The sequence below is a fragment of the Nomascus leucogenys genome, chromosome 25, assembly GCF_006542625.1.
Source record: "Nomascus leucogenys isolate Asia chromosome 25, Asia_NLE_v1, whole genome shotgun sequence".
In the NCBI taxonomy this organism is placed as follows: domain Eukaryota; kingdom Metazoa; phylum Chordata; class Mammalia; order Primates; family Hylobatidae; genus Nomascus; species Nomascus leucogenys.
Genome location: NC_044405.1, coordinates 11,635,742 through 11,648,918, shown reverse-complemented (window position 1 = coordinate 11,648,918; position 13,177 = coordinate 11,635,742). Strand labels below are relative to the sequence as shown.

General features: G+C 44.5%; 1 protein-coding gene and 1 long non-coding RNA gene across 5 annotated transcripts in view; one reads left to right on the top strand and one right to left on the bottom strand.

The window, feature by feature from the left end:
• Window positions 1-7,069, bottom strand: part of LOC115833139 — a 42,112-nt gene extending 35,043 nt beyond the window's left edge. For both annotated transcript variants that reach the window (XR_004028580.1, XR_004028579.1), the window contains exon 1: window positions 6,983-7,069. This is a non-coding gene — a long non-coding RNA (uncharacterized LOC115833139). The remainder of the gene's footprint in view (window positions 1-6,982) is intronic.
• A 182-nt stretch (window positions 7,070-7,251) lies between these two features.
• Window positions 7,252-13,177, top strand: part of APP (amyloid beta precursor protein) — a 287,620-nt gene continuing 281,694 nt past the window's right edge. For all 3 annotated transcript variants that reach the window (XM_030806169.1, XM_030806168.1, XM_030806167.1), the window contains exon 1: window positions 7,252-7,469. In XM_030806169.1, the coding sequence (XP_030662029.1) occupies window positions 7,413-7,469 (57 nt within the window). In that variant the 5' untranslated portion in view covers window positions 7,252-7,412. The remainder of the gene's footprint in view (window positions 7,470-13,177) is intronic.

The window sequence follows — 13,177 nt, the reverse complement described above, 5'->3', positions numbered from 1 at the left end:
AGACAGTTTGTGCACAGCCTCTAATAAACTGGCTGAAACTGGCTTAAGGTCTGCAATTGCTTATCAGCAAAGAATGTCTGCAAGGCTGGTCCTCATTCCAATTAGAGTTGTAGTGGTCTGGATTGTAAATCACAGGATGGGTCTGATAGTTCCTATTATTAGGGAGTTTAGAGCCATAGAAATTGAGAAATTGGGCATGCCAGCCAGTCCCCGAATCTTAACCCTGTAGGTAACTTTATTTCCTTAACCTTACAGTCCATCTTAGGTGATAAAGGGGTGTCTGTTTTGGTATCTCAGATCACAAATTGTTGGTTGGTTTGTGTGTTCGTTTCATCATTCAGGATGTTGTTTCTTTAGGCGATGTGAATCTGAATTCTCAAGGCTTGTCAGACTGTAATGTTCCCATTCATTTTAGGTTTAGGTCATGCTTCTCTGGCCACAGCCTTCACTTGGATTTTAAAAGTCGAGTTACTCATCAAAGTCTCTAGGACACGAAAGACAATCCCCAGGTATGATTTGACTAGTAAAAAAGAGATCCAGCTGCCTTGAAGCATAAGATCCCCTCAGCTCCAATGTCTATCACTAGTATTCAGTGTTGGCAAGGATCCCAGGCCACAGAGCTGTGGCTTCCTGCAGCTGCTCTGGGGAGTGACTCTCTTGGAGCATGTGATGTGGTCTTCCATTGTGCAGGACCAGCCCAGTGGCATTCTTTCAACACCTCTGGCAAGCAGCCTTTCCAAGCACGGTGCCATCTGAAAACAGGAGGCATATCTTTCACATCCTAGGCACACGCCCTAGGGAGTGGTCAGGCTTGTGTCTAGTTCTCAGCAAACTAGCTACAGCTCCATCCCTTACTCCCACACTCGAGAGATACTAGAATACAAGTGAGAGTAGCCTGATATGATGCTAACCTTGAGTTGCTTTTATTAAAATTAAAAGAAGAGTAAATCAACCAGGCACATTGGCTCGTGCCTATAATCCCCGCATTTTAGGAGATCAAGGAGGGTGGATCACGAGCTCAGGAGTTTAAGACCAACCTGGATAACATGGCAAGACCCCATCTCTACAAAAAGTACACAAATTAGCTGGACAGGGTGGTGTGCACCTGTAGCCCCAGCTACTCTGGAGGCTGAGGTGAAGGATCACTTGAGCCCAGGAGGTAGAGGTTGCAGTGAGCTGAGATTGTGCCACTGCTAATAATTAATTAAAGAAATAAATCATGCCACTTTAATTGATTTATTAAATAAATAAAACGAGTAAATCACTCACAAATTTGGAGCTTTTATTAGCAAAACATTACTTAGGGAATCTAAATAAATAACACGGGGTTGGCAGCCATTGTGCTAACTGGCAGCCCCTGGCAAGCTCAAAACCAGGATTATGCTGGTCACTTAAGTGACAGCTATTGCGAATTGTTGTTCTCTCAAGAAAATGAACCGATTTCTATGGTAAACCAGGCACTGTGCTGGGTGCCTTTACAATTCATCACCACACCACCTAATGGAAGGAGCATTTTTCAGAAACTGTAGTGGTCAGCTTTTCTCAAGGCCTGAGTTCTTTTCCACCAGAGTGTATTGTTGCCCTATTATCCAAAGTTCTCTAAGGAAGAGAACTTACATAAGACCGACATGGCTCCATTAAATCTTCTGGCTACTTGATTGCTTTTCATACTCCCTACCTCTGGGGTTGGTATGTACTATCTATTTCTTTCTCCTCTCTTGTTCTTCCTTTTTATTCCATAAAATACAGGAATATTCTTGTACATTAGTCCTTGCAGCAACCTTGGAATTACTACATTCCTCAAACAAGTTATGGAAGCCAGCTGCCAATATTGGTCCCTGGTTAAACAGTGAATTCTGTTGTTCCATAGAGTTACTACTGAAATATCTAAGCCCGTTTGTAAAATACAATTTAGTTGATCTGAAGGCTGTCTCTAAAGCAGTTTTATGTAGTGATTACAGAGAAGGACTAATTTTAAGAGTATTTCATTGTTTAAAAAATACGTAAACATTTTATGGATGCACTAGTGAAGTAAAGACCAATAAATGAAGCAGTAACTTTAACAAAAGGGTAAGTAAAATGCCACATCCTCTGCCTATATTCAGGTCTGTTAGGTATGTGTAGTTAAATGTAGATATGTTAGTCGATATTTATTTAAGCATTTCTTTATGTCTACTCATTAAAAAGAAAGAAAAGATTAAAAGAATCTTACTATGTGAAAAACTGCCCATCACTGGGGAAAAGAATTTTATTATGCAAAGCTTCAATGCTATTTACAGTTTCGACTTCTATAGATATTGAAGGCTGATGTTGAGATAAAGATGTTAATCATGTCCTTCTGTCTTGGAGAAGGTAGAAAGAGATGAGAATGAATATAATTCAGGATCTACTTCTGGTCTTTGATGAGGAGTTAGCACACGGTTCTGGGAGGAAAGACAGGTTAAGACGCATGTGAAACTCTCAAATACATCTCTGCGTCTGCCAACATAGATGATACCCAGCAAGGTCACATCTTCATGGAAAGCATGGTAATTCCCAACACTACCGGAAGTCTGGAGTGGCTAAGTAATCCATATATTCAACTAGGAAGCAGCTAAAGAAATATTCTAATTACCTAGGAAGCTTTCTGATTTCAAAAGGACATGAATAAAAAGTAGAAGGAATCCACTCCCAAGGACGGACATGAGAGTAGCTTAAAATGTGAGAATAATTTTAGGGGAATTTTAGGGGTTTGGTTATAGACTTATGTTCCCCCAAAATTCATATGTTGAAGCCCTAACCCCCAGTACCTTAGAACATGACTGTATTTGGGTAGGGCCTTTGAAGAGCTAATTAAATTAAAGCCACTGGGGTGGGCCTAATATAATCTGACTGGTATTCTTATAAAAGGAGGAGATTAAGACACACAGAGATACCAGAGGTACCTGTGCAGAGGAAAAAACATGTCAGGACTTATGCAGCCATCTGCAAGCCAAGGAGACCTCTGAGGATTCCAATCCTACCTGCACCTTGATCTTAGACTTTTCTGGAACTGTGAGAAAATAAATTTCTTGGTTTAAGCCACCCCGTCTGTGATATTTTGTTATGGCAGCCCCAGTAAACTAATACAGATTTTAAATGTCAATAAATGTCAATGTTTAAGTTTTGACAAAATTTTCTAAAGGAAAGTATAAAAGGTCATTTTCTTTCTTTTCAGAGCCTGATGATTGCGGGAGGGGTAAGCCAGCTGCATGGGGATCACGACGCAATGCTGATGCAGGACAGAGAGAAAGTAGATCTCTTCCATTTCTATTTTTTCTGTTGAGTTGAATGATCTTCAGACTGAAAATGAAAGAACTATTGGTCATTGGAAATAAAGGCCAAAGATGAGTGACAGGATTATAGAATAAGTCTTAGCTGTTCTAAAGAAGGATATGTTATGTACCCCCACCCCCAAATTCATATGTTGAAGTCCTAACCTGACTGTACCTCGAAATGTGACCATATTTGGAGATACGGTCAAAGATGTAATTAAGGTTAAATGAGGTCATTAGCATGGATCCTAACCCAATATCTGGTGTCCTTATAAGAAGAGGAGATTAGGACACAGAAAGACACAGAGGGAAGACCATGTGAGAATACAGGGAGAAGGTGGCCATCTGCAAGCCAAGGAGAGAGGCCTCAGAAGTAAACAACACAGCCAACACCTCGATTTCAGACTTCCAGCCTCCTGAAATGTGAGGAAATACATTTCTGGTGTTTGATCCACCCAGTCTATGGTAAGTTACAGCAGCCCTACAGGGCTCATCTGGCTCAGACTTAACGATTGTTTTTGGTGGTTTTTATGGGGCACAGATAACAGCCTAAACACAAGACGACAGAAACGCGGCCCAGCAGACTATGCATAAAATAGAAATGGGGTATCTGGACCAATTGGAGTCTGCAGTGGGACACGGTTACTAAAACAGTCAAATGCAACATGAGGCTCCAGGCAGAGTGGTGGGCAACATCTCCCGTGTTGCAGCAGTCAGAGCACGCTTCGAGTACTGTACAAAGACAGACAAGCCAGAACACATTTAGAGAAAGGCCAAGGTGTGGAGGGAACCGGAAACCATGCCATTATGCAACTGTTGATGGAAGTGCCTGTTTTACCTTGTGAAGAGAAGACTCTAGAGGAAGAAGTAGCATGAAAACCGCTGGCAAATTTGTAAAGATCTGAAGTGTGGAAAAGAATTATTCTGCTTGGTCACTGGGGATACAAGGATATCTGAGTGGGAGTTTAAAGGCGGGGGATGTGAGCTTTAAATGGGATAAGAACATTCTAGTAATCAGAAATGCCCAAAGATAGAATGCACAGTCTAGAGAGCCAGTGAATATCTCGCAAATGGAGACACTTGAAACTAGGATGGGGATGCTGTTGTAGGAATTCCAGCAGACAAGTGGTTGTTGGTTCCTTCCCCAACTTTGTAGGGTTATAACTGGGGATGTTCCTGCATTTTCTGCTTGGAGGATCTGGAAGATACCTCAGGGCAGGAAATGGCATTAAATGCAGAACAGAGCTACTGACTGAAAAGCAAAAAGCCATCAGGACCTCTGAGTAGTGAAGGAACCAGAGAACATGCAGGCAATGTCCATCATTCTGACGCAATCGGCAGCATAATCATCTTCCCCCAGGAACATCTTGACCAGGGAATGTGTCAGTGTGGTGAATTTCAACAGTGGAAAGAGAAACTGCTAAATCTAAGAACTTTAATTTTTATAGATTATGATCTCATCTCTACAAGTTTGAATTTCATGCTCAATAAAAGTCCCTCACTCTTTTTTTTTTTTTTTTTTTTTGAGACGGAGTCTCGCTCTGTCGCCCAGGCTGGAGTGCAGTGGTGCGATCTCGACTCACTGCAAGCTCCGCCTCCCGGGTTCACGCCATTCTCCTGCCTCAGCCTCTCCGAGTAGCTGGGACTACAGGCGCCCGCCATGATGCCAGGCTAATTTTTTGTATTTTTAGTAGAGACAGGGTTTCACCGTGTTAGCCAGGATGGTCTCGATCTCCTGACCTCGTGATCCGCCCGCCTCAGCCTCCCAAATAAAAGTCCCTCACTTTTAAACTAAAACTGCCTCCTTCTTCCCAGGGCTGGCTTCATGGGCATGCAACCCTGGGAAGTCTCACAGGCCCTGCGGTGGGAGGATCCCTAAGTCTCGTTTAACGCTCTGCCATTGTCATCTTAAAATTCTTAATTTTTTTTTTTTTTTTTTTGAGATGGGAGTCTCGCTCTGTCGCCCAGGCTGGAGTGCAATGGCACAATCTTGGCTCACTGCGACCTCCGCCTCCCAGGTTCAAGCAATTCTCCTGCCTTAGCCTCTGGAGTAGCTGCGATTACAGGCATGAGTAACCATGCTCGGCTAATTTTTGCATTTTTAGTAGAGATGGGGGTTTCACCATATTGGCCAGGCTGGTCTAGAACTCTTGACCTCAGGTGATCTACTCACCTGGGCCTCCCAAAGTGCTGGGATTACAGCCATGAGCCACCAGGCCCGGCCTTAAAATTCTTAATAATGTAACAAAGGGTCTCATGTTTGCATTTTGCAATGGACTCTGCAAGATTTGTAGCTTTGGACCACTTTTCTCTTTGCATTCAGATACCTTCTTTTTTGCCTTATTTGCTCATGCAGACCTGGAACAAATAGGGAATTGTGGTGGGTTAATGTGGTGTAGAAAGTGAACAACTGGGTTTGTCCTGTCACTTGAGGCTTTTCGTTGCTGTCCCAACTTCACGTCACTTACTTGCTGTTAGATTTGGGAGTTCATTAGCTTCACTTTCCTGATGTATAAATAGGAATAATAATAGTAACAGCCTCTTTGGCTTTTGTAGGAAGTAAATGACATGAAGCGTACAAACAAACACTGCATGATGACAAATATTTGTCCTTATTTGTTGAGAACATCCAAAGGACATTCAGGGGCAAAAGTAATCCAAGGGTCAAGACTGAATGCCTAGTGTGGGAAAAGACACAAGACAACATTTAGGGGAGCTGGTACACAAATGACATCCCAGGAAGGAAGTCTATACCCCGCTGGCAGAGCCATCATTCCCGGGCTTAGGCACCCTTGTCAGCGCAATGAGCACGGGAGAGAAGGCATGCTGCAGTGCAGCCCTCAGAAGGGCCAGAGCACTCCCTGGCTTCAGTCCTTCGCTCCAAGCCCTGTGTGGAGTGGACTGTGGCTTGGTGACTAAATGCTACTTCAGGTCAAGAGCAGGGGATACATCTGGGCAGCTCTAGAGCATTCTAAACTATCTGGACACTAACTGGACAGTGGACAGTTCGTGTTTAATCCAGGAGAAAGTGGCATGGCAGAAGGTTCATTTCTATAATTTAGGACAGACACAATGAAGAACAAGGGCAGCGTTTGAGGTCAGAAGTCCTCATTTACGGGGGTCGAATACGAATGATCTCTCCTAATTTTTCCTTCTTCCCCAACTCAGACGGATGTTACATCCCTGCTCAACAACAAAAAAAGACCCCCCGCCCCGCAAAATCCACACTGACCACCCCCTTTAACAAAACAAAACCAAAACAAACAAAAATTATAAGAAAGAAACAAAACCCAAGCCCAGAACCCTGCTTTCAAGAAGAAGAGTAAATGGGTTGCCCGCTTCTTCGCCAGGTCCTGCGCCTTTCTCCTTCGGTTCGTTCTAAAGATAGAAATTCCAGGTTGCTCGTGGCTGCTTTTGACGTTGGGGGTTAAAAAATGAGGCTTTTGCTGTCTCAACAAGCAAAGAAAATCCTGTTTCCTTTAAGCTTCACTCGTTCTCATTCTCTTCCAGAAACGCCTGCCCCACCTCTCCAAACCGAGAGAAAAAACGAAATGCGGATAAAAACGCACCCTAGCAGCAGTCCTTTATACGACACCCCCGGGAGGCCTGCGGGGTCGGATGATTCAAGCTCACGGGGACGAGCAGGAGCGCTCTCGACTTTTCTAGAGCCCCGGCGTCCTAGGACTCACCTTTCCCTGATCCTGCACCGTCCCTCTCCTGGCTCCAGACTCATCCCTCCCACTGTTCACGAAGCCCAGGTGGGCCGTCGGCCGGGGAGAGGAGAGGGGCGCGTGCGGTGCAGGCGGCGCCAAGGGCGCTGCACCTGTGGGCGCGGGGCGCGCGGGCCCCTCCCGGCGCGAGCGGGCGCAGTTACCCGGCGGCGCCGCTAGGGGTCTCTCTCGGGTGCCGAACGGGGTGGGCCGGATCAGCTGACTCGCCTGGCTCTGAGCCCCGCCGCCGCGCTCCGGCTCCGTCAGTTTCCTCGGCAGCGGTAGGCGAGAGCACCCGGAGCAGCGCGCGCGGGGGCCCCCGGAGTCGGCGGCGGTGGCGCGGGCAGAGCAAGGACGCGGCGGATCCCACTCGCACAGCAGCGCACTCGGTGCCCCGCGCAGGGTCGCGATGCTGCCCGGTTTGGCACTGCTCCTGCTGGCCGCCTGGACGGCTCGGGCGCTGGAGGTGGGTGCCGCGCCTCGGAAGGCGGGAGGAGGCGGGCACGGTGGGGACCCAATCCCCCCCAAGACCTTAACCCAAGTCTTTAATGTAGAGAAGCGGGGGGTCCGTCAAGGGGACCCCTCTCCTCTCCGCCCCCGCTTGCGGACGTCCAGCGCATCCCCGCTTTCTGCCCAGCCCTGCCCCAGGGACTCGCGCTCGGGCCCGCGGAGAGGGAGCGGGCGAGGCGCTGGGCTCCCTGGTTCCGCCCCAGACCCGGGCGAGAAGGGGAGGGGGCGACCCTGAGCCCAGACCCGGACTCAGTCCCTGCCTTGGAAGCGGGGACTGGGGGAGGCGAGAGACATTCAGATAGGGGGGAAGGGGGAAGGAGCACGTGGGGAAAACCGAAAACGCAGCGTCCCTGAAGCCAGTCCTCTGCTCTTTAATCGTTGCCCTTTCCTTTCTCTTGTGCCCTGGGGAGGAGGAGGAGTCCGGACAGCCCAGGAAGCTGCGGGCCCCTCGCTTTTCCCAGCGTTCTCCGCCTCGTTTCACCTTTCCCTCTCACCCCCACCCCCCTTCCTTGCTCGAACCTCCTTTCGCGGCTGCTGGCGGGGCCGCCTGGGTGCGACCCTAGCCCGAGCCGGCGCCGGGGTCGCGCACTGCCTTCCACAGGCAAACTTTGTGCATTTCCGCGTCTCCCTTTTGTGTAAGTTGCGAGAAATGGGAGGGGTCGGAGACCCATAGCCACCCCGCGCCTTCCCCAAGCCTGGACGTCCCAGGAGTTCGTTCGCACCCTAAGCTTCTGTCTGAGAGGCAGAAGGTCCCCGGGAACAAAAGCCGCCACACCCCGCCCTCGCCGTGGGCCGAGCCGCGTTAGTGTCAGTGCGCCACCGAGGCTCCCGCCCGGCTCCCTTCCTGGCGCTGCGCGTCCGCCTCGGAGGGGGTAGAGACGCTGCTGGGGCCTCTGGCGGAGCCTCGGGGCCCCTCTGCTTCCCAACCTCGGATCACCTCCGAGGCTTAATTTTGTGCTGGGCTGTAAAGTCCTTGGCGGGGAGGAAATAAGGCGGAGAGTGGGATGTGCGTCTGGAAAGGGCAGTGGCGGATGGTGGGGAGGCACGGGCTCTGTCCTGTGCATCCAAGGAGGCGTCTGTCTGATTAAGGCGCGGCCTCTTCCCTGGCAGCTCTGGGGACTCTGGTTTAGTTCCCCTGGGGGCACAGGATGCTGGGGAGGGTCCGAAGGGTCTTTTTTTTAGGGTGCAGATAAAAGGATTGAATTGAGTGAAGATTAAGACGGAGAAGATGGCGCCTCTGCAGTGCAGCAAAGAAAAGCTGTGTGGAGGCTGCAGCCTAGTGAAATCCACCCACCACTAGGTGTATAACAAGTCTTCCCCATTCATCCAACTCTCGAACATTCAGCTAACGCCTGTGCACAATGACTGTTTTTCTTTAACATCTAAAGATGTTTAGAAGTTGTTTGCATGACAGTTGGGCCAGAGGAGGTTGTATTTCACTTCGGTTGAGTTCCTGTTTGGCATCTTAACATTTGCAACCTTCCCTCCCCGTTTTTCCCCTCTTTTCCCCCAACCTCCTAGTAATTTTCCAAAAGAAAAAAAGCAATTTCCGGACAGATGTTTTCCTGTAATTCCACTGAGGCTGTACAGACTATCACACCATTACAGTTTGTTTCTAATTTGCAAGGTCATTGAACTTTTTTGCCTTCTGGTTTTTACCCACAAGTGGCTCAGGAATCACCTTAGGGCTAGTTAAGACAGGTTGTTTTAAGAGTTAAAGAATTTCGTTTTCCATGTTTTAAAAAAATGCACTTGGAGAATTCTGATTTCTCTCATGACTTACATTTATTTGTAGAATTATTCCAGTTTTCCTGAATGGTCTTACTACAAATTAAAAACCATACATTTAAGGAATTAAAAGCATATGATAACCGTATTTTTGAAGCTTTTGTCGAAACTTAAATATGTAACTTTGTTGAGCAATATTTCTTTCTGTATAAAAAGAGGAAGCATGTAGGCAGATTCGAATTTAGTTTTTGGTCTGTTTAATTGCATTAATTTGCTCTTTCTGCCATCTTTTGGGACCTTTTCAGTAGCTATTGTTAACTCCTTTAAAGGGTGGAGGTGAGAGTCAAATTATTCCATTTTGCGAAGTGTTGGTAGAAGGGTAGGTAATTCAGTCTACTGAGGTTTGAGGGTGGTTTATCTGGTTCTCTCTGTGTCCACTGAAAAGATGTAATTACGAGTTGACTGTCTTTTATAGAGCTTAGAAAATAGGTCTGCTGCAGGTGGCTGTAGAAAAGAAATGAATAAGGGCAATGATAATGGGGCCTTGGCTGTCGGGGGAAACACGGTTATTATCTGGGTTGATGATTTTGGCTGGTATGTTGATAGAGGTGTGAGTTTAACAAACCCTAATCCATATGATGTTTCACTACCCTAATATTTATTTATTTATTTATTTTTAAATCTAGCTTCCTCTTAAGTTTTATTTCCCTCTGTTGCGGGTTTAACCTCAATCATCTTACCTTTGTGGTAGTGCTAATTTATAGTTTATGGAAACCTGCTGCTACTGACTAGTACCTCCGTAAAGGTAGAAGCCGACACACAGAATAGTAAAGCTCAGTTTTCATGGTGATCTGTAAGGAGTCACGGTTCTTGCTAATCGGTGAGAAACCATGATAACTGGCAGACTGCAGAAGCTTTTCTCGTTTCACCGTAACCAGCAGAGGCTCCTGAACGACATTTGCAAGGCTATTAGTACTGCGGAGAAGTTACTAGATGGAATAATACTGGTCCTGACTGAGGAAATGAAAAGGAACATGCAAGTTCACGACGTTAAATGAGGAATGGCTGATTCAAAAAAATTAAAAAGAAATAATATGATCAACAATATTGGTTTGAAGGAATGGGAGAGGTTATCTTTATGTTAAGTCTTGTTGCTAGAGGATCTCTATTTTATGTTACTGTTTTTTGCATACTAGAGTCTTCTACAGATACTTGTATGAATGTTGTCAGTCATTCTGGAAATAAGCATAACTATTACTTGCATTTCACGTGGCCACTGAACTATCAGTGAGTAGTGCATTAAATTCAGTAGAAATGTACATTGTTTCTGCAAATTGTATTACCTTGAGAATCTTACAAAGCATCTTTCATTAATACATTTCTTTTAAAATCTCTATCAATTACAAATGTAAAGATAAACCTGTACAGATGCATTTTAAATTTAAAACTTCCAGAATGTAAGGTTTAGTTTGACTGCGTACCTCATTACCTCCCCTTCCCGCCTCCCTCCCCTTACTCCCAGGAAGTTTGCAGGGTAAATAAAACATGCACAGATAATAAAACAAAATGGAATGTACTAAAATACCAAAAGGAAAATACAGATTAAGTATGTTGAGTAAATATGTTACAGAGAAAACTTCCTGTATTTAAAAAGTGTAGGAACAATGGGATGAGATAATAGATAATCCTGGAGCATTTCCTGGTGGTAAATTTCCAGCCAGGTTTATATCCCAGGTCTGGGGATTGGAGGTTAAGTTTTTGCATATACAGTATTTGTTTACATTCCTCTCTGCCTCTCCCAGACAGACACACACACACACACACACACACCTCTGTCTGTCTCTTTCCCTCTCTCTCTCTCTCTCTCTCTCTCTCTCTCGCTCGCTCGCTCGCTCGCTTGAGTGACAGATGCTGGTGCAGGGTACTCTCAACAGGGGTAGGGAATTCGAAATAAGGAGTTGAGAGGTCAAAGGTAAGGGGCTGAATGCAGGACCAGGGAGCTTCAGTAGCATCTTGATGGAGGGAGTATGAGATGAACAAAGCGATTCCCTGAGTGGCAACGAGGAGGATAGGGAAAAATCACATTTTCTGTTTGTGTTTTGTTTTTGTCTGGTGGTTTTCAACCTCTCTCTGTTTCACTTGACTATACTTGATTATGAAGTCTTTTTTTTTTCTTTTTTTTTTTTTTAATTTAAAGATCTCAACTGGCTTTGTTGTGATTCTGCATTCAGGCAACACTATCCCGTAAAATAGTATAAATGTTCCGATGAGTTGAACAGAGGAGATTGGCTTTGTAGACAGAAAAGGGCTGAAGAAAACAGAAACAAAAAAATCTTTTCCTTTTCATAGTGAGAGTTCAGATGCAAATGTATGTAGTGGGGATGGATGGGAAATGCCGTCTTTTGCAAACCCTTGGAAACGCCGTCACCCTGTGGGTCTCACAGCCAGTGTACAGATACACCCTCATGAGTGGGTGGGGGAAGACAGAAGGTGGCAGGGGAAGGAATGAGCACAGCCCAGAATGAGTAACAAGTTTAATCAATAAAATATGTATTTCTTTTTTTATTGTTGTGTAAGAAGAAAAGCAGACAGAACTCAAACCCTGAGGCTGATTTTGCAAGTGAAAAGCTTAATAAAGGGGGAAATGTTATGTAACTATTTCTTCAGTTTAGTGTGGATGGCTTAAGAAATAACCATTACTGTGAGGACACTAGTATTTTTCTTGGAAAAAAAAGTTTGGCAGATTTTCCTCTTTAGATTAATCTTGGTTAATAGATATGCTTGAGTGGTACCTCTTCAGAAGTAGAAATCTAGCAAAAACTGGAGGACAATGTTTGCTCTAGGAATAAATTCACATATTTAAGTTTAAAAGCCTGGATATGTTCATCAATTAATAGCTTTATGAAAAAGGGATACTTAATAGATTAGCTAGCTGAGTATTCAAAGAGGGCCACAGAAGTCTCAGGTTCACATGTATTCAATCTCCTGAAATACAAACCTAAGAGATCATTTTATTTAGGTTTATTTTGTGTGGCTACATGTTGAAGAAACATGCAATAGAGATTTAGCTTGAACCTTGCGAGACTCACAGTATCTTACAAAAGAAGACAGTTAAAATGGGGAAGATGAGAGGTTTTTAAAAATCTCACCTCTATAGAAAGAACCAGAGTTGCTCTCAATTTATAATGTTGATTTTGATGCCAGGCATGATGTTAGGCCAATAACACTGAGTCATTGAGTGTTTCTCAGGTATGTAGAGAAAGCAGCATTGCACACTAATCAGGAGAGTTTGGACCAGGGCAGGAATGCATGGGCATAAATTCTGTCTTTGTCTCTTTTGAGCTAGTGACCATGGGCAAGTTTCTGTGCCTCAGTTTTTTCCTTTGTAAAATGGGATGAGTATTTCTAGTTATTGAGGATCGAATTAATATCTATGTTAAATGCTTGAAACAGTATGTTAGTTAATATATATGTAACCTGATGACATAGCATATGCACTGTGTGTTAGTTGCTACTATGTATGGTGATGATGTTGATGTACAATGGGTATATGTAAGTTTCCCGCATAGTTGAAAGTTAAAAATCTATAAGATGTTTCACTTATTGACAAATTACTTCTTGGCCAATTAAGACTATTGCAGGAAATTGGCAGATTGTTGTATATGAGTTTGATCTAAATTTAAAAAGCACATGGTATCTCAGATACAATTTTTAGAATACATGTTATAAAATTTCATTTATTAAATATGTATTGTGTATTTCACTTGGTTTTTTGAAAAATGAAAATAATTTATGCTCATTAAAAAATTTAAAACAGTACAGAAATGTGCAAAAAGCATAAGCATGTTTTACACAAATGGGAAATACCTAGTTTTTTTTTTTTCTTTTTTCCACATAACATGGATGTAGACCTTTTTTTTTTTTTTTTTTGAGACA